Here is a 27,736-nt window from a genome sequence, read left to right as displayed (position 1 = left end):
ACCCCAGCTGCCAGCCTGGGGGTGGCTGGGCCCCGGAGGAGCAATGCATGGCTCTGGGATGCTTAGCCCTGGCCCATCAACTTGAGCCACCTCAGCCTCCCTGGGACTTGGAAACAAGGGGGCCTCTCTGCTCTCCCTGCCCAGGGCTGGCCCCAGCTACCCCAGGGCCCCGCCCCCTCCCCATGCTCAGCCATTGGCCAGCGGCCCTGTGCGTTCGCCCCGCCCCCGGCACTGACAGACACGGGTCCGCCCCCGCGCCCACTCCGCCTTCCAACTGCTTTGACCCCACTCGGCTCCCGTTCCCGCGCAGACATGGCGGCCACGGTGCTGGTGACCGAGCGGGGCCGCCGGTGCCTGTGGGCGCTGCAGTACCAGTGAGTGCGGGGCGGGGGGGGCGGCCCCTGGGTCCCGGCCCGGAGCCCCTGGGGACAGCCCCCTTCCCTCCCCACGCACACACCAACCGTGGTCTCGTGCCTGCAGGTGGGCGGCCCGCCCCCAGCCCGCCGGGCCAGCCCCTCCCTGGGCTCCGGGTCTGTCAGCGGCCCCCGGAGGAGGCCTCCCCGTCGCTGGGTGCTCGCGGAGCGCTCAGGACAGGTGACGGGCACCGCGCAGCTGCCGCCACAGCCTAGCCCCCCCCTCCCCTCCCCTCCCCGCCGTGACCCAGGATCGAGGGAAATAGTCCCCACCAAAGATATTTTTTTAAAGCCCTGTGATAAAAACTCAGTACAGTTCATCCTCTAGGTACAGGTTAACAGGTGATATAAAAGAAAACATAAAACATAAAGCTTAGTTTTAGAACCCACCCCCAGTGATTACTTTTGTATTTCTTTTAGGTTATTACTAAGACCTCTCTCATAGTGGTATCTTAAGGGCATATCTACACAGGAAACAAAAACCTGCGGCTGTCCCATGCCAGCTGACTAGGTAAGGCTTGGGCTGCGGGGCTGTTTCATGACTTTGTAGACTTCCAGGCTCGGGCTGGAGCCTGAGCTCTGGGACCCTTTCACCTCGCCAGGTCCTAGAGCCCAGGCCCGAGCCGAGACATCTACACAGCAATGAAACAGACCACAGCCCGAGCCCCGTGAGCCTTAGTCAGCTGGCACGGGCCAGCCACAGGTGTCTAGTTGCTGTGTAGACATTTCCTAAGCAATGGTTAATATCCATCTCATCCATACTCAACCATTGTAGGCTGAATATCTTTTCTGCACTCTTTCTGATTACATGCAGAGGGGATTGCCAAAATTTTGTTCATTTCCCTTAGCTGGTGTGGTTTAGCAAAGGTGTGGATTATTAACCAAAGTTATGTCTTAAGCTCACTGCCCAAGTTGAACCACCAGGATCTAGTCATCTGTGCCAAGTGTGTCTCTTTCACCTTGTTGCCAGTGATCCAATCTAAATTTTAATTTATGTGCTAATTAAAACACTTCAAAAGAAGAACAGGAGTACTTGTGGCACCTTAGAGACTAACAAATTTATTAGAGCATACAGAGTAACACGGCTGCTACTCTAAAACACTTAAGTGAACTACTTAAAACGTGTCTCTGCCCATATAACATTCTCTACCTAAATATCTCTAATTTGCCTTGCTCACTATTTCTGTATTTGATTCAAAACCTACTGTTCTGTTCCAAAGTTCTCATAATGCTTTCCTGCTTGTTTCTTCACTCTTGGTAACATCTCTCTTGAGTCCACCACCACTTTCCACCTAACCCTTTTTCTGTGGACTTTATACATTCTTTCACATGGTGCTGTGTACCTTGAACCACCTCCTGTTCAATAACCACACTTTGACCACAATGTCCTTTAAAAGCTTTAAAAAAAAAAAAAAAACTATTCCTCTAAGTATTCCAGTCTTAATGCCCCTTACCACCTTGTTTTTGTTTGGATTGGATTGTGATCTATTGTGCATGTAACTTCCTTTGGGGAGGAACTTGTTTTATGTTTGGCATACAACTTCATATATGCTGACAGTACTATATAAATACTAAGTGATTAAAAACTTCAAAACTGTATTAGTATCCTTGCTGCACCAAAGAATAGAAATAGCTCAGTTATACCCTACTTTAATGTTTTTTCTTTATTATAATTCTATTTGTTTACTGTTTTGTGCAGAAAATGGATTTGGGGACAAAGATGCCTGAAATTTGCTTCAACAACAGGTATTAAACTATTCTTTATCCATATATGCTGTAAATATGTTAATAACATTAATAGCGTTGAAATTAACTCAAGAACATTAGTTATAGGAAAAATTAGAAAGTTAGAGTTTATTTTATAAGTGCTCAATTGAGTAAGTTTCCGAAGAAATACTCAGTATATTAGATCTAATGAGAAGCACCTGGAAATATGTCATGAAAAGATTTTAAGGAATTTCATTTGCCTTTAGTCATATTTATGTTTGTAATTTTCTTTCCTCATAGATGCTTTTTGATACAAAGGGTACAAAATCCATGTAATAGCCAGTCATTTTTTGAAAAAGCATAACAATGTAGTATTTAAGTAGTGTACTAAATATTGTAATAGAAGTTTGTAATATTATGTAAACTGTTATAGTATTTTCATATCATGTAACATGGAAAGGTAAAGATTGGTCATATATGTGTAAAACCTGACTTTGTTTCTTTAAATAGAAAGAAGAAACATAGAGAAGGTCCTCATTGCAAACCGAGGAGAAATTGCATGCAGAGTGATGCGGACGGCCAGAAAGATGGGTGTGAAGTCTGTAGCAGTTTACAGTGATGCAGACAAGAATTCCATGCATGTTGCAATGGTGAAGTATACTAGTTAAAACCGTAAGGCTCAATCCTGCAAACACTTATGCGCACAAGTAATTTTACTCCTATGAGTAGTTCCATTGACTTAAATGAGCCTGTTTATGTGAATAAAGTTACTTGCATGCATAAGTTTGCAGGATCAGGCCTTTAATTATTAAATGAAAGTTAAATTGTATGGGGAAGAGTTCTGTTAAATGGTATCAATATCAAAGGAGGTGTCAGTGGGCTAGTGCAGTAGATTTTCACTTCTGAAGACCTAGATTCAAATTCTGCTTGAATCACAAACAAAAGTATGTTGAGTTTTATTCTAGACCTCTGAAGACATCACAAAACCAGCAGACAGTTTCGCTTTCTAAACTCAAGAAAGGTCCAGGTTAGTGGCCAGTGGTCTCTATTTCTATAAAAAATGACAAAATTAAGTTCACCCAGTTGAGTTCTTTTTTGAAGAGCAGACAGTTTAAATTGTTGTATGTTAGCATTTTTATAAATGATAAAATGGGCCCCCGAATTAAGGTTTCAATTTGTTTTTCAGTTGTCTAACACTTGATCCAATAGTAATGTATATTTCTTTTACAATAGGCAGATGAAGCATATTTCATTGGTCCAGCTGCCTCTCAGCAGAGCTACTTAGACATGGAAAAAATAATACGAGTGGCCAAAATATCAACAGTACAGGTAAATATAACTATGCTGCCCCTCCTAAATTACGCACTTTGATTTGGCCTTACTTATGCTGTGGTTTCCCTATGAAAAACTGTGTGTCTGCTTTTAAGAACAGTTAAATTGGTTCCTCTGAGTGCATGGGAAAATTCAATTTCTAATTTAACCATTGGGTTTGAGCTAAAAAGTAAAGATAAAATTACTGAGGAAAGTGCCCTAAATGTTTATTCATATAAGGTGTCCTTAGCCTCTGTTTGCCAGAAGCTGGGAATGGGCAACAGGAGATGGATCACCTGATGATTACCTGTTCTGTTCATCCTCTGATAGGATACTGCGCTAGATGAATCTTTCATCTGACCCAGTAGGGCCGTTCTTATGTAAGGTGCAACTTATTTTGTTCTAAACAACACATACAGTAGTATTATCCTCTTTGTGTCTGTTCTGAGCTTATTGTATCTTTCAAATCACAATGTAGTTTTAAGATGCTTTCTTTTTATAGTTAAAATAATGACATTTTAAAGTAAAGGTTGTCTGCTTTGATCAAAACTTATATGCATGAGATATTATTTTATTTATATAAGGTAACACCTTCAAAATACTGACGTTTTACTTTCAAAAGCAACTTCAATAAGGTTTAGGCTCCTAAATCCTGACGTAATTTTTGAAAATGAGACTTAGGCTCCTCGGTCATTCAGGCACTTTTGAAAATGTTATCCAAGCAGCATAAAGTGTTGTAGGCCTTTTACATAGGACCTGAAGCGCAAAACGTACCTAGTTTGCTTTACTCAATGGGACTACTTACATAAGTAACATTACTCTCCTATGGAAATATTTGCAGGATTAGGCCCAGGTAATAAAACTACTCCCTGCTCCAGATTGCTTAAATTATAATCTAAAATCTTGGTCCCACAATTAATTATTCCGGCGGATATATTTACTTCTGAGCAGAGTTCCACTGACATCAAGGGGACTCTGCATAGGACTAACTATACTTAGGCTTGGAGGGATCAGATTTTTATCAGTAAATGTCAGTAAACATCAATTTCACCATACACATAAAAATTGACCAAAAAAAAAAATTTTCCCGTCAATAATAATTGAAATTTATAGATAGGCAACGTAAGAAAAATGCTACTTGAGAACCTCTTAGAATTTGATTTAAGAATATTTATTGTGTATATTTTGATGTCATGTTGACAATTTGTTTTAATAGTTATAAATTTAAACTTTTTGAAACCAACATCTACGATCATTTAAAAAGTGGTCTGACCCACCCTCTTGCCTGACACCGCCTATAGTTTCTTACAACTGTGAAAAATTAAATTGATAAAATAGAAAAACATGCTTAAAAATAAACATTGATATTATCCATTAAAATTATTTAAAAAAAATCAAATTCTGCCTGGCCTAACTATACTCATGGGTGTAACTGTTTGCAGGATCAAGTGCTAAGTAGACAGCATGCACAAAGCCACAGAGGAATGAAAAAACATAAAAAATTTCCTTCAAATTAACTATTGATTGCTAGTCTTGTTATAATTACTTATCACCCATTCCTTAACTGCTCGACCAACCTACCTACCCACCCTTTAGTTTTTTTTAATTGTATTCCTGGTGGCTGATATTTTTTATCCATGGTATGTTCCATCCCATGTTTCCCTCCCTCCCCCCACAAAGCCTTCTATATAAACCTGTAGTTTTAGGGTGATATGGGTTACACTGGTGTAAAGTAGGCTGGTAACCTTCATTCTGTTTTAGGCTATTCATCCAGGGTATGGTTTCCTCTCAGAAAACACTGAGTTTGCCGAGCTGTGCAAGCAAGAGGGAATCATCTTCATAGGCCCTCCTTCATCTGCTATCAGAGATATGGGTATTAAGAGGTATCTGTTTCTGATTTGTTACTCACTTCAATGTGTAACTTACAGTTCAGTGAATTTGTCTTCATTATTAGTGAAGATTTTTTACTTAGCTCTTTTGCTCCCTGCATTTTTATTGATTTTTCTATATAGCCTGTTGTACAATGCTCCAAACTTTTCATAGTTCTGGGATGAATACAGATATAGGAACAATCAAGATTTTTCCGTTAATAAGATTTTAATAATTGCATGCATAGGCTGGTCTAGGATCCTCTAGGATTAATGCTTTGCACTATCCTACAGAAGGATGTAGGTTCAATATCCAGGTCTTTACACTTTGGGTCAGAAAGGGCTGAAAGCACTGTGGGAGCTCTACTCATAGTCTCTCAATGGTGGTGGAAGGAAGCATCTCGTGTCTCTGCGGTGACTTGTAGCTGTTCTTGAATGGTGTTGATGGGAAGAGAAGCCTATGCCACGTTCTTGGGCCAAAGGAAAATGGCCAAAGCATGAGCTATAAATAGAATGGTGGAAATTAGGGGCTGCTTAATCAATAACCCTTTGACAAATAAATCAACATTATTAATCAAGCATAAAACACATTATCTGAATTAATTTGGTACCCGCATAGAGGTTCATTTTACAATGTGTATTAATGTACTGTGTGATTTAACTAGTGTTATGTGCATATTTTCTATTCCTGTTCCTTTTATGCTCTTAAGTGTAAAAAAAATTATGTGCATGCTGAACTACACCAAATTAGGGTCCCTATCCTAAAAACATTTGTGCACCAGCATAACTTTACTCATCTGAGTAGTCCCATTGAAGTAAATGGAAGTAGTCACATGAATAAAGTTAAGCATGTGTGCAGTGTTTACAGATCAGAGGCCTCTTGTAAAAAACCAGCTATTATCATTGCCATTTTAAATATCAAAAAAATATTTTTTTGAAGCACCTCCAAGGCTATAATGTCTGCTGCTGGGGTTCCTGTCATTGAAGGTTATCATGGTGAAGATCAGTCGGATGAATGTCTAAAGGAACATGCCAGGAGTATTGGGTATCCAGTAATGATTAAAGCAGTTCGTGGAGGCGGAGGAAAGGTAAGGAAAACTCAGGCAAACTTGTTTTATCTGATTTGAGGTTATGCTACTAATATATGTACTACTACTACATCGTACCTTCTGTTTTATGTAACTGAATTCTATAAAAGGAATCTTATCAGTAAGGTAACTGGAAGCAAATTATTTTAATTTGAAGTTAATAAAATAATGTTCAGCACAGCATTGTGAATTCTTTCATTGTGCTTTCCTTTTATTTAGTCAGTCTTGGGCCAGATTGCTTGTATAAACTGGTAGAGTTTATATATACAGCAATATACACTAGCTGAACATTTGGCCCATTATGTTGTATAGGTGAAGTTGTACAAGATTCAATCATTGTTTAATGACAGCCTCTGTTGTGATTATTTTTTTTAATGGTAGTTTTGAATTTGTGAGTGTTGCATAAATAGATTCTTAGAAATCTTACAAATATCTGGATACCTTCAGTGTATAGCTATTATTTATTACCTGATGACCTCCCCGATGAAATGTGAAAAGAGCCTGCATAAAAATTTCATGATGGAGCTCCAGGTTTGTCTCAATGATTTCCATAACAAATGTACATATTTTGCAAAGAAAACCAGTGTTTTCTGTCTTCCAGCTGTGAAAACTTATCATGAGATCCAAAAGTCAAATTGAGTTCTGTCCTTAACTACACCAGTGCAACAACATTATCTTTAAGTTATAGCCTTAGTGGCATTTTTATTTTCTGTGGGATTTGCAAAGATTAACTGTTTGGGAGTTAGTAAATAGTTCTATTGAGGCATAAGAAGGAATGGAATTCTTTTATTGGTAAACACATATTTTAATTATTCTTTTAATCATTCACCGGTTTTCACACTGGTTGAGATTTTTTTGTAACTGTTATTATTTACTTGTTCTTTAGTAGCTATTTAGACAACCTTATGTTGCATCTTAGGGTATGAGAATTGCTCAGTCAGAAAAGGAGTTTCTGGACCAACTAGAATCAGCCAGGAGAGAAGCAAAGAAGTCTTTCAATGATGATGCCGTGCTGATAGAGAAATTTGTAGACAATCCAAGGTGAGAGAAGTGGATTATATTTTTAATACTAAAAATATTTTTAAAAACCAGTACAACATTTTTATGCAAGATGATAGTTTGTGTCTTATACAGTATTGCACACACTTTCTGCACTTGCATAAAATAGGGCAGAATTATTAATTTTACAAAGTGTGAAGTGGATGACAGTGACTTTTAATGATAATTTATAACAAATCTGGCTGTCTTGGTGACATATTGGCAACATCCTAATGGTAGCGTTGTGGAGAGAGACCTAGATATCACATACTAGAACGTAAGATTTTACTATGTTATGCCAATGACATGCCTAGTCGGTACATCAGCCTTCTGACCTCACCATTCTTTAGGTCTAAAGGAAGCAATGTGTAGTAGTGCTTAAAGCACAGAATTAGGAGTCAGGAAGAGAACCATAATCTATCTCAGATGTCCTGTATGTACTCAAACAAGTCACTTAATCTCTCTGTGCCCCAGTCTGTAAAATGGGGATGATAATACTTCATTTACATTTATGCTGTAAGCTGAGCTCATTAACTTTCATAAAGCTCTTTTGACATACACAGATACAAGGTGTTATAGATCGCAAAGCGGTGGTATTCTTGACATACACCTTGTTGAACAGGTAGGTAGGTAAATATAAATACTTTCATCTGAAGGTGCCAGGAGATTAGACTGACCTATCTCTAAATTCAGCTTTAAAGCACCTATGTTGTAAAAAGAAACCTAGACCTGATTATCTTATCAGTTGTGCATGTGCAACTCCCATTGACTTCTTTGGGAACTGCACGTGGCTGCAAACGACGGGATAATCAAGACCCTGGTAAATTACTGTAATACCTAAAAGTCTGCCTATCTCATCAATAAGTAGAACTGCCACAAGCTGGTGTTTGGCCCCCTGGAATAATATTTTACAAATTAAGTGGTTTACCCCTGAGCACGTCAAAGGCTAGGAGATGTCAAAGGGCCTATGTGTAAGTTGCAGAATTCACAGATTTAAAACTTAAAAAAGAAAAAAATCTTGAATCCAAAAACTAATATAGAAGCAGCGAACTCTACATATTTTTTCTCTCTCTCTCTCTTTTTTTTTTTTTTTTTTTTTTTTTTTAACTCATGAAGTTTCAATACAATGATCATGACGTTCAAAATCCCATTTGAACTAGTGGCTTTAGGAGGTATATGATGTTTCACTGAATCACTTAACAGCATCATGCTGATCTGCAATTGGATCCAAGAGGGCAGGCCCTTATAGCTGTATGGAACCCTATTGAAGTCAATGGGATGCTGTGCAAGTGTCTGCCTCGGTGAAACGGATTGCAAAAATGAGGCTTTAGTGATCTTTAGTAAAATACATTGAAACCTTTGTTACTGTGAAACAGGCATGTTGAAGTCCAGGTGTTTGGTGACCAGCATGGCAATGCAGTCTATTTGTTTGAAAGAGATTGCAGTGTGCAGAGAAGACACCAGAAAATCATTGAAGAAGCTCCTGGGGTAAGTGGAGGGTTCCTAAATGGAGTTTATAAAGTAATATGATTTTGAATTTTTTGTACTCATCTGTCTGATTGATTGATTGATTGAAGTAGCAGAAAGCAATCTCAGAACCTTTTTGCATTTTATTTTATTTGTTTTTTGAGCTCCAGAGACAAAACCGAAGGTTAGAACGTAGGATTTTACTATACTGAATTAAACCATTGTGCCATCTAGCTTGGTAACCTACTTTGGGAAACAGCCAGTACTTGATGTTTCAAAAGAAGGGAAAAAACTCCCACTTAACCTCTAGTTGTCCAACATTTTGCATATTCTATTTATTTCTGTCAATTTATCAAAGATTCTCTACCGTCAAGATTTAGGACATAAGCTGATTGCTACTTGGGTCAGGAAGCAAAGATTTCAAATATAATATGGTTTGGGATTTTACTGCCGTTTTTTAAAGACGGCATAGTATTCACATACAGTAGGCATGATATCTGTGAGACTCTCAGTAATGTGCAATTTCTTTTCATCATTACATTCACAGCCAGGAATTGAGCCTGAAGTGAGAAGGAAACTTGGAGAAGCTGCTGTCAAAGCAGCTAAAGCTGTGAACTACGTGGGAGCAGGTACATTAGGTTTAACTTCCTTCTAGTGCCTTCCTCTTAAGTTAATAGAGCCTTGAGCCTCAAGTCAAATGCCGTTTTCTTGTTCTGGAACATGATACACACTTGTAGCAATTTTTTTAACTTTCATGTAGTTGTCACATAGTTAATGAGTTCTAAGCTAGCGAAACTTAGCATGAACCCCCTGCCCAGAGTGGTATAAGACTACAAAAGAGAAAAAGCTAAGAAGTCTGAAAGCAAATAATTCAGCCAAATAGTTTGATATTTGAAGGTGAATATTCTGAATGCACATCAGACTACGTGTGCAAAGTGATTTATCATACACCTCGCAAACAACAAAATATCAGTGTTCTGACTTCAGGGCCTTCTCTAAAAATAATCCCATGGAAAACCGCTGTAGTTTCTAGTATATTTACTAGATGAAAACCAGTTTAGAAAAATATTAACACCTCTGATTCTTTTTAAGATATTCTTTGGAAGGGAAGTCTTTTAAATTAGCATAGGACAGTTCTTCCTGAAGGATCCTGAAACACTTTATAAATATCATACACACAACACTACTGAAATGCAACTGCTTCTGGAGAGAAGAGTAGCAGTCCACCAGCACAGAATGTCTTGGGATAATAAAGGTGTGCTGGGATTTGATCCAGTGGTTTCGGGCAATTTAGGTGTTTCAGACCTGATGCTCTGACCATTAACACACCTCTCCAGTTTTGTCAAAGCATTTTTGTCAAACTGCAAATCACTAAATATCTTTAGATAGCCACCTGGTAGAAAGCCTTCTTGTCTCAGTGAAATGTGTGCTTATTAAATATTTCAGGAACCGTGGAATTTATTATGGACTCTCAACATAATTTCTACTTTATGGAAATGAACACCAGGCTGCAAGTGGAACACCCAGTTACTGAGATGGTCACAGGGACTGACTTGGTGGAGTGGCAGCTGAGGGTAAGGGATAACTAATTTTAGTTGCAAGGGTAGCAGGGATGATGGTGTCTATCCAGTGGTCTAGTGTGGTAATGCTCGCCGTTGTTGTGTGCAGGATGCTAATCTCTCACTTCCATGGTTGGGAGTGATTCCCATTGCTTCACAGCAGCCTCCCTCTCTCTCCATTTAATAAAGGAGCATTGTGGAAAGGCTTCGAATAGAATCCCCACACAGTCCTCCTCACAGTATAGGGCTTCAAAGTGTCAGGGAGAAGTAGGGATGGGGGATCTTCAGGCATTTAACTGGGATATAGAGAATATGGGGAGTGGGAGAAGAAGACTCTTAGTTTATCCTTGCATTTCTGAATACGCTTTTGCAGACCTCTAAAAATTTTCAAATGGAGGTGGGGATCCGTTTTGAAATCTTAAAGAGATCGTTTGCAGACCCCTGGTTGAAAACCACTTCCTTAGAGGAACAATAAATACCTACAAGTTGGATCATCAGGCGTTTACTTCCCCCTTGTGGATGGAAATTGTGTGTGCTGTTGAGACCAGTGTGGGGAGAGGGGTCTGATTGTGGCTGTCCTTGCTGGCTGGTTACCATGACCCTGCTACAGATTTCTCCACGGTATTTTACCCTTAAAATGTTTCCTGGATTTACCCTGAAACTAGTGTATCCTTCCTTACTTTTCTAGCTTTCTTTCCTGAATTCTTTTGAGGGAGTAAAAAGGTCCCTGTTGACCTATTAGTTTAAAAATCCTGAGTAATTAGAAACTCCTCCTGTGAAACCTTTTCTTAAACTTGTGTACAGATTTCAGAGTATATGAAAGAGGGGAGTGATTGACTAGACTCTCGCAATAGTGGCAGCTAGCAAGTTTTTCCAGCCACTTAGAAGGATTTTCTTCTCCCTAATAAAATCTTGTTTTCCGGATGAGCAGGCTTTTATTGTTCAGTGCTTTATAGGCTCACATTTTTTTTCATTGGACTGTTGAAGTAAGAGGAAGAAAAAGCATTTTTTATTGTGCTTCAGTTTTGTGGAATGTTGTAAGATCATTTTACAGTAATAGAACTTTGGAAATAATCCTCTTTCAAAATCCTTTAAATTGTGACTTTCTTCCTGGGGAGAGAGTAAGGAATAACTTCAACATTTATCAGAATTAAAACCTAAAACTATTCACCCATCATTTGTTTCTCATCACTTGTGAGGTTACTTGTGTTCAGAAGAAGGGTCCTTCTTCCCCAGTCCATCTTCTCTTTCTGCTTGATCCTGCTGTCAGATAACAATATAGAATTTGTGGCATTGCTCTCATTCCCGGACAATAGACTGATATCACAAACATAGGATCATGACGTTCTCTCTGGATCAACAAGCAGCTGAGTTGGAGGAATAAATTGTTATCCAAATACACACATTTGAAATAGGAAATACAGAAAACAACTAGTGAACTAACTTGTTTTGTGTGTGAATGTTTTTTAAGTTGGTTGCATTGTGAAAGTCCCTTCCTACTTGATATTGCAGTCATTGTATTCCTTGGTTGGGCAACTGATACATCAAAGTGTAAGATATATTGGTCATGGAGAAAACCTAGGCCTGAAATAAGACAAAAATAATCAATATATTTCAATCCTTTCTCAACCATGTTTATTCAAGTGTCAGGACAGCCAAACCACCTGACTTGGTGTTTTTTGTAGCTCCGTGACCTCCTTGAAGTTTACAGTTGTTCTTATTGTATGATTGTACCTTGCCTTCATGCAGATCGTATATGTATAATTTTATCTTATTTAGCTTCCATCTGTTATTTGCTACAATCAAAAGTTTGTGTGTCTGTATACACAAGGTATCTGCGTCCATGTGCTAGTGCTCTGACCCGAACTGTTAGGGTTGCTCCCTGGTGAATGGAAAATTACTGTACTACTTACAGGTTGCAGCAGGAGAGAAAATTCCCCTAATGCAGGAAGAAATTGCACTCAGTGGCCATGCATTTGAAGCCAGGATATATGCTGAAGATCCTAATAATAACTTCATGCCAGGGGCTGGACCCTTACTCCACTTGTCTACACCACCACCTGACAGTTTTACCAGGATAGAAACCGGGGTCAGACAAGGTAAAATTTGAAGACCGTATTAACTGAAAATATCTGTTAAAAAGAACAGCTCATTACAAATATGCTCTCAAGCAAGTTCCCTCTGGCTGCGGCTTTTTAATCTTGTGCTTAGCTTGAGACCAGAACTTGCCCCATAGGATATTGTCGTAATTATAACACACTACAGAATTCGTCTCCCTGAGGATTCCACTGTATCTCAATTGGCTCCCTAAATATCTCATCATCATCTTCCCACTCCAGTTATTGCCTTTATGGGATAGGCAGATTGGATTTCTTTCAAAGCTTGTCAATACTACGCCTTAATTCAGCAAAGAAGGTTGATGTTGAATAGTGTCACCTCTGTAACATTTCAAACTCAGGCTGGCCTGGGAATTGAGAGATTGGTCCGTAAATCAAACTTGAGTCTCCTACATGGCCATTGCAGAGCACTGGCCATTGGGTCTCTCAGTGCATGTTGCTACTGTAGTGCTAGTATCACCTTATAAAGAATAGCATCAAACATATCCATTGAAGGTGTGTGTCAGTGTCCTTAGAAATCATTTTCTATATATTTATACTTTAGGTGATGAAGTTTCTGTACATTATGATCCCATGATTGCTAAACTAGTTGTTTGGGCTGAGGATCGCCAAGCAGCATTGAGAAAGTTGCAGTACAGCCTCCTTCAGTACAATGTAAGTATCCTTTTGTTCTGTGTTTGTTTAGTACCTAGCACAATGGGATCCTGGGTGTAACAGAAATACAAATAATATAAGGAACCCAATACGATTTCAAGTCTGATTCTACATAAGCTGTTTACACAGCTCCTATCACTATAGTAGCAAAATGCTATTATAGAAGCAAAAATGGTTTTTTTGAAAGGGTTTAACTTAGTAGTCCTACAATTTAGCTGTAGCTAACTGCAGTTACTAACGGTAGTCTGTAACCTATCATTTAAATCAGCTTCTGTACCAAATGATTGGAGGATAACTAATGTGACGCCAATTTTTTAAAAGGGCTCCAGAGGTGACCCTGGCAATTACAGGCCGGTAAGCCTGACTTCAGTACCGGGCAAACTGGTTGAAACTATAGTAAAGAACAAAATTATCAGACACATAGATGAACATAATTTGTTGGGGAAAAGTCAACATGTTTTTTGTAAAGGGAAAGCATGCCTCACCAATCTACTAGAATTCTTTGAGGGGGTCAACAAGCATGTGAACAATGGGGATCCAGTGGATATAGTTTATTTAGATTTTCAGAAGGCCTTTTGCAAGATCCCTCACCAAAGGCTCTTAAGCAAAATAAGCCGTCATGGGATAAGAGGGAAAGTCCTCTCATGGATTGGTAACTGGTTAAAAGATAGGAAACAAAGGGTAGGAATAAATGGTTACTTTTCAGAATAGAGAGAGGAAAATAGTGGTGTCCCCCAGGTGTCTGTACTGGGACCAGTTCTATTCAACATATTCATAAATGATCTGGGAAAAGGGGTAAACAGTGAGGTGGCTACATTTGCAGATGATACAAAACTACTCAAGATAGTTAAGTCCCAGGCAGACTGCGAAGAGCTACAAAAGGATCTCTCAAAACTGGATAACTGAGAAACAAAATGGCAGATGAAATTCTATGTTGATAAATGCAAAGTAATGCACATTGGAAAACGTAATCCCAACTATGCACATAAAATGATGGGATCTAAATTAGCTGTTACCACTCAAGAAAGAGATCTTGGCGTCATTGTGGATAGTTCTCTGAAAACATCCACTCAGTTTGCAGCGGCAGTCAAAAAAGTGAACAGAACGTTGGGAATCATTAAGAAAGGGATAGATAATAAGACAGAAAATATCATACTGCCTCTATATAAATCCATGGTACGCCCACATCTTGAATACTGCATGCAGATGTGGTCGCTCCATCTCAAAAAAGATAGATTGGAATTGGAAAAGGTTCAGAAAAGGGCAACAAAAATGATTAGGGGTCTGGAACAGCTGCCGTATGAGGCAGGAGCAATAAAACTGTGACTTTTCAGCTTGGAAAAGGGATGACGGGGGGTATATGATTGAGGTCTATAAAATCATGACTGGTGTGGAGAAAGTAAATAAAGAAGTGTTATTTACTCCTCATAACACAAGAGCTAGAGATCACCAAATGAAATTAATAGGGAGCAGGTTTAAAATAGAAGGAAGTATTTTTTCACACAACGCACAGTCAACCTGTGGAGCTCCTTGCCAAAGGATATTGTCAAGGCCAAGACTATAACAGGGTTCAAAAAATTCATGGAGGATGGTTCCATCAATGGCTATTAGCCAGGGTGGGCAGGGATGGTGTCGCTAGCCTCTGTTTGCCAGAAGCTGGGAATGGGCAACAGGGAATGGATCACTTGATGATTACCTGTTCTATTCATTCACTCTGGGGCCCTGGCATTGGCCACTGTCGGAAGACATGGTACTGGGCTAGCTGGACCTTGGGTCTGACCCGGTATGGCCGTTCTTCTGATGTTCCAGTTTGGGTCCATTGAAGAGGTGAGCCCAAACTGTAGTGTTTTAAACTGCAGTCTGCACTTTTTCAAAATTTAAAAAGTTTGGCTATTCGCATCTAGTTCAGGCCCCTGTCAAGTAGTAACTCCTAAAATTATAAAGGATTGTTCAGTATTTAAAATTTTACTATTACTTATTTAACAAAGCAAAACAAACAAGGCAGATAACATTTCTAATGCAAAAGGTTTGACTTGAAGTGAAGCCAGTTGCAGTGTGCAGTTTATTTACATTTACTGATATAAAAAATAAATTTTAAGTGACACAATCAACTTAAAAATCATGCATCTGAAAATGTTTTGTCTGCTATTGTTAGAAGTAACACAGAAGATTATTATAACTGACAGAGATCAGAGAAATATGTTTTTCTAAGTTTGTTTGGTTTTTTGTTTTGTTTTTTAAGTTCGTTTAGTCTATATGTTTCACAGCACATTGTAACAAATCAGTTTCACTAATTTCCCCTAACCAGTCAGCTTCCTCTGTTGTTTGTGTGAGTCTTTTGCACAGCAACAGAAGAGAGAGACTCTAATCATTAAAAAAAATGGTAATAGGTGCAGATATAGCACCTGAAAGCCTTTTAACTTTTTTTTTTTTTTTAATTGACTACATTTCAAGTTGACTATGTCTCGTTAAATACTTGAGGCAGGATTTCCAAAAGCATTCAGCGCCGGCCTCAGTCTGCTCCCGTTAACATCAGTGGTTAAACTCCTGTTGACTTCAGCAAAGGAAGAATTAGGCCAAAAGGCAGTGCTTTTGAAAATCCTACCCTTGTTCTTCAAAGGTGATAGTTTCTTAAATAACGGGATATATACCAATTGAAATGTTTACTCTTTCTCTTGTCAGTGCTGTACTGCACTGATGTCACTTTTTAAGAAGACATTTTCGGTATCAGTGGAGCAGACAGCTGTAGGTCCATTAGCAGCTCTTTGTTTTCATTTGGGAATGTGTGTGGGTTTTTTGTTTGGTTGGTTTTTTTGCGCAGTGTTGTAGCTCTGTTGGTCCCAGGATATGAGACACACAAGGTGAGTGAGGTAATAACTTTAATTGGACCAACTTCTATTGGTGAAAGAGACAAGCTTTCGAGCTCTACGGACCTGAAGAAGAGTTCTGTGGAGCTCGAAAGCTTCTCTTTCACCAACAGAAGTTGGTCCAATAAAAGATATTATCTCACCCACCTTGTCTTTCTTTTTCTTGACAGATCGTAGGACTAAACACCAATATTGATTTCTTACTAAGCCTGTCAGGACACCCACATTTTGAGGCTGGAAACGTGCACACCAATTTCATTTCTCAACACCATGATGAACTGTTTCCAGCCAAACAGGCAACCCCAAATGAAATTTTGTGTCAGGCCGCTCTGGGACTCATACTGAGAGAGAAAATGATAACAGATGCTTTTAGAGTTCAGTCTGGTGGTAAGATAATTTTTTCCCTTTCCTTTAGTTTATTTTTTCTTTGAGGGGGTGAGACAGAAATCGGAGCTTTTGTCCATTTCATTAATTTTGTACTCCCTTGTTGCCTCACCGTTTAACCTCCTGACATCTGGTTACTACCATCCACCGAGAGGGCAGGACATAGCTTTCTTTAGGTGACAGAGATTAAGTATAACACCGTTGTGATGCATGTGTTCTTCACTAGATAAAAAGGGAGTGTTCTAATGTATTTCAGATAGAAACACACATCTTTTCTTTTGCACGTGTGGGCATTTCCACTTTGCTTCTGTCATCTTCAAAATTTCTGCAAATTTCTCTCCAGTGAGGAGGGCTAGCTCAGAGTCTTTTCAATGTCCATCAATACTGTTTCTTCAGCCAGCCCTAGGACCTTCAGATTAAAACACGAACTGGATCCCAGACAGGATCTGGAGAGGCAAGATAGTTTAGAGGATTGAGCATGGCACTAGGAGCTAAGAACTCCTGCACTATATTCTTAGCTCTTCCATTGTGACTGTGAGCACTTTTAAAGTCACTTACAGCTTGATCCAACACCCACCAAAATCAATGGAAGGACTTCCGTTGACTTCAGTGACCTCTGAAGTCTGTTTTCATATCTCTAAGAGAGGATATTTACAGTTATACATTAGAGGGTTAAAATGGCTAGACAGGTAGCAAATTGTGGTTGCTGTTTGATGCTTGACTGAGAATTGTAAATGCACCTAGTGTGTGTTATGCCACCATTTTTTGTTATCTCGCCCCCCTGTCCTACCCTCAGTCTACTTCTGTCCCTCATCCACTTATTATATCCTGTCTTACAAATTGTAAGCTGATTGAACCAGGGACTGTCATTTACTATATATTTGTACAGTAGCTATGACAATGGAGCCCCAACCTGGTTCAGCCCTTTTGGTGCAACATAAATATTTAATAACAATAGAATAATAATTAATAATGTTAATAAAGTGATTTGAAGATGTAAAACACTAAGTACCTGCTAAGCGTTCTTATGTGCTTTATTTGTAATACAGTAAATGCAGCATCAACTGTTTGTGTATTTGGGCTTTTAGATAAATTCTCACCATTTGCATCCAGCAGCGGCAGAAGAATAAATATATCCTACACCAGAAACCTGACTCTCCTAGATGGTGAAAACAGTAAGTGACTAGCTGTGGGTAACGTGTTTGAGACCATGTTATTTCAAATGCACACACACAAAGTTGTAAAGATTTGGAAGAGGGAAGAGCAAACATATGTAGGAAAAAGTTTATTTAAGATTGATTGGGGAGGGGAAACCCACAAAGATCACATGCTCCAGTCAGCATTTTTAAAGATAATGGTTAATACCACACTCAGATTCCTGGAGACACTGGCCACATTTTTTTAAAAAGTGTCCCTAAATTTAGGATTCTAAATCCATATTTAGACACCTCAATAAAGGATCGAATTTTCATAGGACTTAAGCACCTGCAACTTCCATTGATTTCACTGGGTTATGGATGGTCAGCACCTTTGAAACTCTAGTCAGTTTATTCAGGTATCTAAATACGGATTTAGGAACCTAGGGTTAGGCACCCAGCTTTGAAAATTTTGCTCTAAATGTCAGAACAACCTTCTACGAGGTTTGCTGAGCTAGTCTAACTGTTTTTGTTGGCCTTCTCATTTGGACATTTATATTTATGTTGAAAAAGATGCTCTGAACTCTGTTTTTAAGTTTAATTTTTCTTTAAGTCAAATCTTGTTTTTTTAATATTTTATTAAACAGATGTGGACATAATTATAAATTACAATCATGACGGTTCATATAACATGCAGGTAAAGTTCTGTTTTCTCATACTCTTTAGTAACTGATCTCATCATAATGATGAATAAAGTTAATTTGCTGTATGTTTCTTGGCACCTTAAAGACTAAGATTTATTTGGGCATAAGCTTTCGTGGGTAAAAACCCCACTTCTTCAGATACATGTGCCCAAATAAATCTGTTAGTCTTTAAGGTACCACCGGATTCCTGATTGTTTTTGTGGATACAGACTAACACGGCTACCCCTCTGTTACTTGTATGTTTCTTATTAGATATAGGCTGATTGCATCACCTATTATTAATGTTGTCCAACACTTTTTATTACAAGATCCTTTTTTCAGTTGCTTATAACTGTGCCAATCTTATATGTTTGGTCTGAAATTTTCCATGTCGGGTGTCTGCCTCATGCTGATTTTTTTTTTATTTTTTATTTTTTTTTTAAAGTTTCAGCCAAAATGATTGTCATTTCTGAGGACAAGGCTAAGGAAAAACACGGTGTCTGTTGGTCTTATCTTTGAATACTCTAGCTCCCCCATGCTTTGGAGCAGGGACTTGATATGTGGCAGAGGGACAAGCTATGTCAGGAATGTACCTTTTGCCATCCCAACAAAAATCCAAACAAATTTGGCCATATTATAAGCCTTTGAAAAACCACAGATTTCACGTGCTCAGTACAGACTTCTTACGTTTAGCAACTAAATTCCCTGAAGTTTCTGTCTAGGGCTGAGTAGCATTTTCCCTGCAATGGTAGGTCCAGGCATCTGAATGGAAAGCAAGGAACCTGTCTGTCCTGTGCTTTCGGTGACCTCCTCTGCTGGGCCCAATCGGTGTGGGGGAGGAAGCTGCCTCATTTGAATTCATTCACAGGGGGTAAGAGCTGAACTGGTGGAGAGAAAATGGGACAAGGAACTTGGTGTTGTGGGGTGGGGGAAGACTGGGACTGAAGACTGGTGGGATGGGAGAGGGAAACTGGGAGTTGGTGTGGGAGGGTGACTGGGATTGGCTGAGGAAGGAGACTGAGACTAGGAGCAAGGAAGGGAAATGGGGAGTGCGTACTACGAGCCAGTAGGTGTATGCTTAAATCAGAGGAGGGGCTGAGAGGGAGACTGGGACTGGCTGGGCAAGGAAACTTGGACTGAGAACCGGTAGGAGGAAGGAAGATAGAGGGGAGCGGAGACAGTTCTGATGAGAAGCTGGGATACGGGGGGAGAGGAGCCATGCAAATAAATAAAGGTTTGGAAAATATGCCTCAGCAAAAGGCTCAAGGAGCTCACTCTATTCACTTTATCGAAGAGAAGATTAAGGGGGATTTGATCACAGTCACAGGGCTCTTCAGTCTATCACACAAATCTATAACGAGATCCAATGGGTGGAATTTGAAGCTAGGCAAATTCAGACTAGAAATAAGACTCACATTTTTAACAGTGAGGGTAATTAACCATTGGAACAAGTTACCAAGGGTTGTGATGCATTCTGCATTACTGTGCATTTTAAAATCAAGATTGGATGTTTTTCCAAAAAAATATGCTCTAATTCAAATAGAAATTAATTCAGGGAGGTCAGACTAGATCACCACTATGGTCCTTTCTGGCTTTATGATCTTTGAAGCTGGGACTGGCTGTGAAAAGAGATTGGGACAAGGATCTGGGGAGTGGACACTGAGATTGGATGAGGAGTGTGGCGGAGAGATTGGGACTGGGAATCAAATCAGTTGGGGTGGAAAACATGAGTGGGTGAGACTGGAAGGGTGCAGGAGAGAGACAGATTTGATATGGGGCAGAGAGGAACTCGGAATGGTTGGACAAAACAGGTTGGAGGAGAGGAGACTAGGACAGGGAGTCCAGAGAAGGACATTCAGCGAAGGAGACGGGCTGCGATGAGAAGCATGATAAGTGGAGACTGGGACAGGGTTGGCAAGGAGAATAGAACTAGGATGAGGACCTGGGAACTGGGACAAGGACAGATTGGAGAAAATGGGGCAGAAGATGTCCTCAGTCCTGGGAGAGGGCAGAAGAGTCAGTGCTCACTAGAGCAAAATCATCTCTAGACTCTGGAATGTAATCCAAGATTCCTGAGCTGCCACCAAATATCTGTGAAACACACTGTCAAATTGCGTGTGTCTCCTCCCTGTCAAGGGCTGGCCCACATAAAGGATGACAACCAACTATTGCTATCAGTTCTGTGTTAGCTCAAGTGGCAGAGGTCTGTGCAATTGAGCTAAAGGTTCCAAACTTGCTGATGACCCATGTAGGTGTCACTATGCCACCATGTGATGGAATTGCTGTTTTTTCAGTTTGCTTATTTAAAAACCTAGGAAATTAACACACAAAAATCATGTTAAAGAACATTATTAAGGTTGCAAAGCACTCAAAAGCTAGAAAATGCCATTATTAAGGTTGCTTGTGCAAACTTAATTTGGCTCTCTTTTGCGTATGCTGTATGACATAGTCTTCAGATTCATAATTATATATAGTGGGGTAGCCACTTGGTCAACCTTGCTTTAGGGTGCATACAAAGGTTATTTTATGGATTCTGTATCTCAAGACCACACATTTTAAGAATCCACGTGATGACAACATTTCACCCCTTCCTCACCACCACCCCTCATAATCAGGAAGAGTTCACATTGTTACCTGCTCACTTTAGGGCACACCACCTATACCCTACCGATAGCTCAAGGCGTGACCTGGTCAATTTAGGCACCCCCACCCTTTCCCTTCCAAGAGCTCAGGGTGTAAGGTACTTATCCTTACTCACAGGGCTCAGAAAGAAATCAGGTCAGTTTGAGTACTTGCCCCTGCCCATGGGCTCAGGGCTTTACGGGTGTGTGGAACCTTTTCCCAGTGAAAGAGCTTTACACAGTTGTGCTCTAAACATCTATTTCACCCGATGGCCAGTTAGGAGCCATTCATCTGGGGGTTCCCGGCAATGCCTCTACATGTCATGGTTATGCAGTGAGATCAGAGTTCCGGCAGCTTGATGTTGAACTGCAGTCCGGAAACGGTTCCCAAAGAGCATTGTTTTTCGTATATATTATATAGATACATCTAGCTACCTCCTTCAAATTTACTAATCCTATCACATTATCCCACATTCCTAAATAACAAAAATTTTAACCAATTACATACTGGCACCTAGGTGTCCTCCTTGATGCCCAAGTTTTTTACATTTGTATCTTTCATGCCCAAATTGTAACTTAGTTGTGACCTTCTCTGTTTATGCAGGTGGTCAGCATAAAAACTCTGGTTAGAGCTTATCTTACCATGTATTGAGTCTCTTTCTGTTTCCTCCCTAATTTCCCAGTGCTGGGTGTGTCTACTTTACAACCTTGAGGATTTATAACTCTTCTTAGGGACATTCCTGGGGGGGGGGGGTGCTTTATCAGCAGCAGAACTTTTTTTTGTTTTCCTTTCAATTTTAGTGGTGAACTCCTTGAGTTTCACCCAAGGCTGGTTTAATATGTGTGTGTGTGTGGGGGGGGGAGGGGAATGCAGCTCAGCCAAGTTCCTTGAATAATTTACAACCTAATATTAGAACAGCAAATTGCTGAGTCCAAGGTGAAGAAGGATTTAAAGAAAGTAAAACCTATGCAAAGAGAACCGTCAATGTTCATTTTTACGTCCATTTCCAATATCTCTGCACATCTAGGCCTTGAACAAGTGTGATCTCTTGGCTCAAGAAGTTAATTTTAATCCAATTAATATAAGAACAAGACTGAGAGAAACTGTTGTTAACCAAGAAATATTTTCATGTATACAATTTTTCATCTTTAACATTCTGGAAAAGTACAGGTTTAGCATCTCTGAAAAGTTAAATCCTCTATGTACAGAACAGGGATAACATGCTAGAAGTACTGTAAGATTCTCCACGTTGTTTCAATCCTGTTGTGGAAGGATCACTTAGGAAGAGGAAGGGCACCAGATTGAACAGGCTGTGGCGAATGAACCAATCACTAACCTCTCTGCTGCGATTCCCAACAGTGGTGGTACTTATTTCCTGTAGGAATGGAGGTTTATTTAATCTGGACACCTGTGCATTTGGAATTGGACTGAGACCATCATCTTACTCACGTGGAATATCAAACAGCCATCGTATGGTCACTAATTTGGGTTACTATCAACTTTGGCTGGATTGTCAGTAATGACCAAGGACTTCTAGGCATAAATAATTCAATTTTAGAGTCTGATTCTACAGTCCTTCCTTAACTTTGTTTGGAAGTTTTGTCTGTGACACTTTCCCTAATCCAGAAGTTCTCCTCAGAGCCTCCATTGTCAGTATTCCTTCTTCAAGTGCAACTTTCCTTTTTGTCATCTTGCTTATCTAACTTTGGCAGAGCCACCCATCAGTGTGGGCGGGAGGGGGAGAACGACAACAAGTGGTACTTACTCTGGAGAGTAACTTGTATCCCTTCCCAAGGGTAGTTCATTCAGCTTATAAATCATTCTTCATAAACTAGGATTTCTTTATAGCAATTTCTTGTTAAACTTTTTGTTCAAGAAATTAACCATACACTGTTAAGCAAGTCTTGTCCTTTTATGTCACCTGAGAGATAATAGGGTCATGAGCGCTTAGGTTCTCTAGAGATACTGAAGAAATTAATCTGCACTTACTGTGAGGAAAACCCTTAAAAATCAAAACAAAACATGGGAGGGAAAACTACATGGTAGAATATAACTGAATATGATACACCTCAGACTGGAGTGACTTAGGACATTTAAATATGTATGTTAACACTTTAATGCAAATGGTTACTAGCAAGTCCATTTATAACAATGATTTTTGTCCTGGAAATACTATTCTAAAGAGAGAATGCAGTGTTATATTCAATCATCAGCAACATGGTTTAGATATTTGCTATGACTGTAAATGCTCCTTTGTATGACTACAGCATAGCATTTAGGCTTACTGGGTCATACAGTACAGACAGGCCCCCTTATCCTGCCTGCGTAATCAGTTTGGCCATTCTTTCTTCTTAGCCCTGAGTACTGAAGCACTGGGCATTTTCCACTGCTGAAACACTATGAGATAGCTTCACCCATTTCCCACAATGCACTGATACCTAGTAGGTAGATGCACAAACTGAGAATGGGAGAAGAACTCATTTATGGACACAAATTGAACTATGTTGCTTGTAACCCATTAAGGTAATTGTGCCACTGACTGGTTACAAAATTACAGTTAGGCTCTGTGCTTATAACATCTTTTAACAGTAACAACTGTATTTCAGATAAAAGATGAAGCTTTCCATGTTTCTGGAGCCATTTCTAATGACGGAGATTTGACTTACCTGAGATGTATAGTAAACGGGAGTGTTTGTAAATCTAAGCTGGTCATTTTGGACAACACTATTTGCCTCTTCTCACTGGTAAAGTTTCTTTTTCATCAGCTGAGATTTAAAATCCCAGCTGAGGGGGGTAAGCAGAATTGTGAAATGGAGTGTAATGGACTTAGACAGGTAATCTTAAATTTAGGGGGGTGAGATGTATAACTGTTTCAATTTTTATAGCACCCCATAATCTTCAGATCCTTGCTCGATTTAGAACTATAATTAGAAGTTGGTAACTAATAATCTACAACTGAGTAAATTAATTGCAATTACCAAATCAAAAGAGATGCAAATAATATTTGGAAAAAAATACTTTAACTTGTTCCCTAGAACCCTGGTTATAATTTACTGCTGAAAAGTATGCATGAGGAAGAGTTATGATATTTTTATTTTAATGTACTTCATTTTTAAAATAAAATAATGAAAAATAAAAGTAATCAAGATGGAGCTGGAGGAGGAGAACTCCAATTTAGCCTTGAAAAATAAATTCAGATTAACATGACAGCTTACCTTGGCATTCTCTGCATTGCATTAGCAGTAGTACTTATGAAGAAGAAATGTCCCAGCTTCCATGGTAAAGGTGGTCCGTTTTTTCCAGTAAAAATGATTAAAGGAAATTAAATGACTTTGTGATAAATGTCATGTGAAATCCACATTAATAAACAAACTACTTAATTACTTAGTAACAAATGTATTCACTTCTGTCACTATAAATATAAAACAAGGTTTGTACCAATTGTAATGTGTTATGACATTAACTCAATCTTGGTTTATTTAATTTTCTGTAGAAAGGCAGTGCACAAATTGGGCTTCCAGTACCTAAATACTTATCTGGAGCGAGTGCAACAGGAACTCAAGGAGGTGCTATAGCACCTATGACTGGGACAATTGAAAAGGTGATTGTTACAAATGTGGGATGGGGAGGGAAAAGGAAACCTTTTTGAACGTCTCCTACATAGCCAGGTTCTAATAGGTTCTGCGGCAGGGGAAGCATGTCAATCCTGAGGCTGCCCTGGCTCCTTCCAGTTGGAGAAAATCCCTCAGTTTGTTCACCTGTACAGGTGGTTTCCAGACTTCCTGGTCTTGTTTCTGCAGAACACAGGAAGAGCCCTTTAAAAATTCTAAGCATTTGGCTAAACTTGCCATTTTTAATTAAATTTCTTCCTTTTAATTGGTTTTCAGCCACATGTCTCTAGAGCTGAAACCTTAGAGGCTCGCTGATCTATTCCCTCATGGCAGATAAGCCTACTGAAAAGGATTAGTCATAGAATATCAGGGTTGGAAGGGACCTCAGGAGGTCATCTAGTCCAACCCCCTGTTCAAAGCAGGACCAATCCCCAAGTCCAGAAGATGCCTTTATTATTCAGCTCTCCTTTAGCTTTTCTCTGAAGGAAACTTTCACCTCTTTTGCTAGCCAGATGTCCAGGTAGAAATCCTGCCCAAGTGATTTTGATTATATGGACATACATGATTTTTCAATCCTTGCTTGCTTTGAATTTGTAGGTATTTGTGAAAGCAGGGGACAAGGTACAAGCTGGAGACCCTCTAATGGTTATGATAGCTATGAAAATGGAGGTGAGTGACATGAAAAGGGTTTAATTACTGGGAAGAAAAAAACAAACTCCAGTGATACTGAAATGAATCTAGTGTTGGGTTTATTGGGATATTGTATAATTCAGTCTTGTTTCATCATCAACACCACTTGAAATCTTGCAAAACTAATACGTTATCTGACTGGATTTCAGAGAATTATGTTTACTGGTACATTATTATCAAAGAATATTTGATGTATAATTTTTATCTGTAATTTTTGTAAATGCTCATTTTGTTAGCTCTTTAAATGCCTCAGAAATAAATTATCCATTATTTTCAATACAAAACCATCTTTCATAATCTGGATGTTTTACTTTACTTTCTCTCACCGTGATTTAAACACATGATATTACTATCTGCTGTTGCTTTATGCTGAAATTCAGCAAGCAGTGATTCTCTCTCTAAATATATACCCAGCGTTTTCTTGTGTGTAATCCTGTTGATTATTGTTTACATAAAGCGTTACAGAGAGTAGACTAAAGATTCTTTGTAAGAGTCAACATGAAATGTAATGTAGCAGTATGTGGGATGTTCTATCATGTTTTGTTACATTGCTTGGCATTGGCTAAAATTGCTGGCACTCTCCCAGTTTCTGTAGTTTGAGCTGGTTGGGTTTGGATTTATTTTGACAGTGCAGTGTATGGGAGTGAACTAAATAATGTAACAGATTTAAGCTAGTGTTTGAAATATTTTATAAATTTTGATAACGTGTAAAATCCTGCATACTGAGAAAATTAATTCAAATTTAAAATTATTAAAACTTATTTTGGTAATTGTATATCACTGGGTGGTTGTAACATTGGTATCCATGTTACATATGTGGCTCTTCGTGTCTTTCATTCATAATTTCCCTGAGTAGTTCCTAAATATTTGTGCTACTATTTAAAATAAAAAGGTTAAATTGCAAAAATAAAGACGTTAATTTAAATGAATCTTTGCTAAGATATAAGAAATTATTTGTTATTGTTTTGATTATTAGACTAATCCTATGTAGAAACTATCAGGGCAACAAAAGGTACAATGGAAAATGAACATGATATAATAATCATATGAGCCAAATTTGGACTTGGTGTGTAAGCAGTTGGTAATCACATCTTAATTTAGCCTAAGATCTGTTAAATAAAAACACTTCCTGTCCACCAAACAAAAATATATTAAATGCATCAGCAGTCCTTTCAAAGGAACTGACCTGTTAAATGGTTAACATTGTTGAACTAAAACTGAGTTATTTTAACAGGTGTCTAATTTATTTTTAAGAAGGAACAATGAAGTAAAACAAGATGGAAATATCTGTGCTTCAAAATGTAACCCCAAATAGTGTTTTGTTTTCCTCTCCAGTTAAATATTGAAGAGGAAAGACCAAAGTAACTTGAAAATGAGGTTCTTTCAAGAATAAAAATAACATTTTAGAAGAATGAAATGTGTCAAAAGAAGTTGTAAATGTTGATTTGATCTAATCTCATCTCTGCTCAGTATTTAGATGGTTGATTGTACTAAGATGGAATTGTTATTAAAAAAAGAGAGAATTTTTTAAAATATTCTATTGATTTATCTATGCACTTGTTTCTATGCAGCATACCATAAGGGCTCCAAAGGCAGGAATAATAAAGAAGGTTAATTACCAAGAAGGTTCTCAGGCCAACAGACATGCTCCACTAGTTGAGTTAGTGGATGAAGACATCGAATCAAATTGAACTCCAAGGAAGGTGCTAATTTTTGCTTTCTTGGTTTTCTCCAAGAAAAGGTGTCTTTATAGTTTGTTCAGCATTCCATGGACATAGTTACATGGCAGATTGTGTCCACTTCCCCTAAAAACTGGACATTACTAAATTGTAATAAAAGATAAACAGCTAAGGGTCTGATCCTGCAATCCTTAGTGTAAAATTCCTATTGAGCAATTACATTTGCCTGATTAGTGACTGCAGGATCTGTCCTTAAATTGGTATTTACAGGTATTTTTGTAGCGATTGGAGACCAGCTTCCAAAGTATTGGTTCTTGTCTACTTTGTCATTATGAGCTGCCATATTTTTCCCCTTAAACTTTCCTACATTTCAGACTCCTTGTCAGGCAATTTGAAAACTGACCATGCTAGGCTTATTTAAATGAGTGCATAATAATAATATCATCCTTACTGAGGCAAAACGCCCATAAATGGCCTGAGTTTTGCCTGAGTATTGAATGCAGGATTGGTCCCATCACATATACTCTTAGCTAAGTCACTTTATCTCTTGGTGCCTCTTATTTATCCATTTGTAAATGGGGATAAGGGTGCTTAGTTACGTCACTCGGGGGTGGGAGGTGTGAGGGAGATTGAATTTCCATAATTATTGTAAAATACTTGGAAAATCTCTGATGAAAGGTGTTATAGAAGGGAAAAAAATATTATTGCTATATTAATCAAAACGGAATCTGTTTTCAGGATGGATTATTTTATCTTGAGAGCTCAGATTGTAATACAGAAAGACTGTACATTTATTTAATATTAAAATATGTGTCATAATAAAATACATATTTTAAAATTCA

General features: G+C 38.8%; 1 protein-coding gene across 2 annotated transcripts; it reads left to right on the top strand.

Annotated features, from left to right (window-relative positions):
• The first annotated feature begins 245 nt into the window (after positions 1-245).
• On the top strand, positions 246-27,736 carry MCCC1 (methylcrotonoyl-CoA carboxylase 1). Of its 2 annotated transcripts, XM_034781832.1 has the most exons (19): positions 246-374; positions 2,113-2,159; positions 2,631-2,770; positions 3,354-3,449; positions 5,193-5,314; positions 6,240-6,387; positions 7,307-7,428; positions 8,802-8,913; positions 9,440-9,521; positions 10,339-10,466; positions 12,367-12,550; positions 13,113-13,222; positions 16,260-16,476; positions 17,562-17,648; positions 18,257-18,306; positions 23,521-23,658; positions 24,408-24,515; positions 25,123-25,194; positions 26,787-27,736. In XM_034781832.1, the coding sequence occupies exons 1-19, from the start codon at positions 313-315 to the stop codon at positions 26,904-26,906; spliced, it is 2,145 nt and encodes a 714-aa protein (XP_034637723.1). In that variant the 5' UTR covers positions 246-312; the 3' UTR covers positions 26,907-27,736. The 2 variants fall into 2 exon arrangements, with proteins under 2 accessions (XP_034637723.1, XP_034637724.1); XM_034781833.1 differs by lacking the exons at positions 246-374; positions 2,113-2,159; positions 2,631-2,770 and adding an exon at positions 2,964-3,147.

The sequence above is a fragment of the Trachemys scripta genome, chromosome 9 (assembly GCF_013100865.1).
Source record: "Trachemys scripta elegans isolate TJP31775 chromosome 9, CAS_Tse_1.0, whole genome shotgun sequence".
Lineage (NCBI taxonomy): Eukaryota > Metazoa > Chordata > Testudines > Emydidae > Trachemys > Trachemys scripta.
The sequence above is the reverse complement of the archived record's forward strand: the minus strand, read 5'-3'. Positions and strand labels throughout refer to the sequence as shown.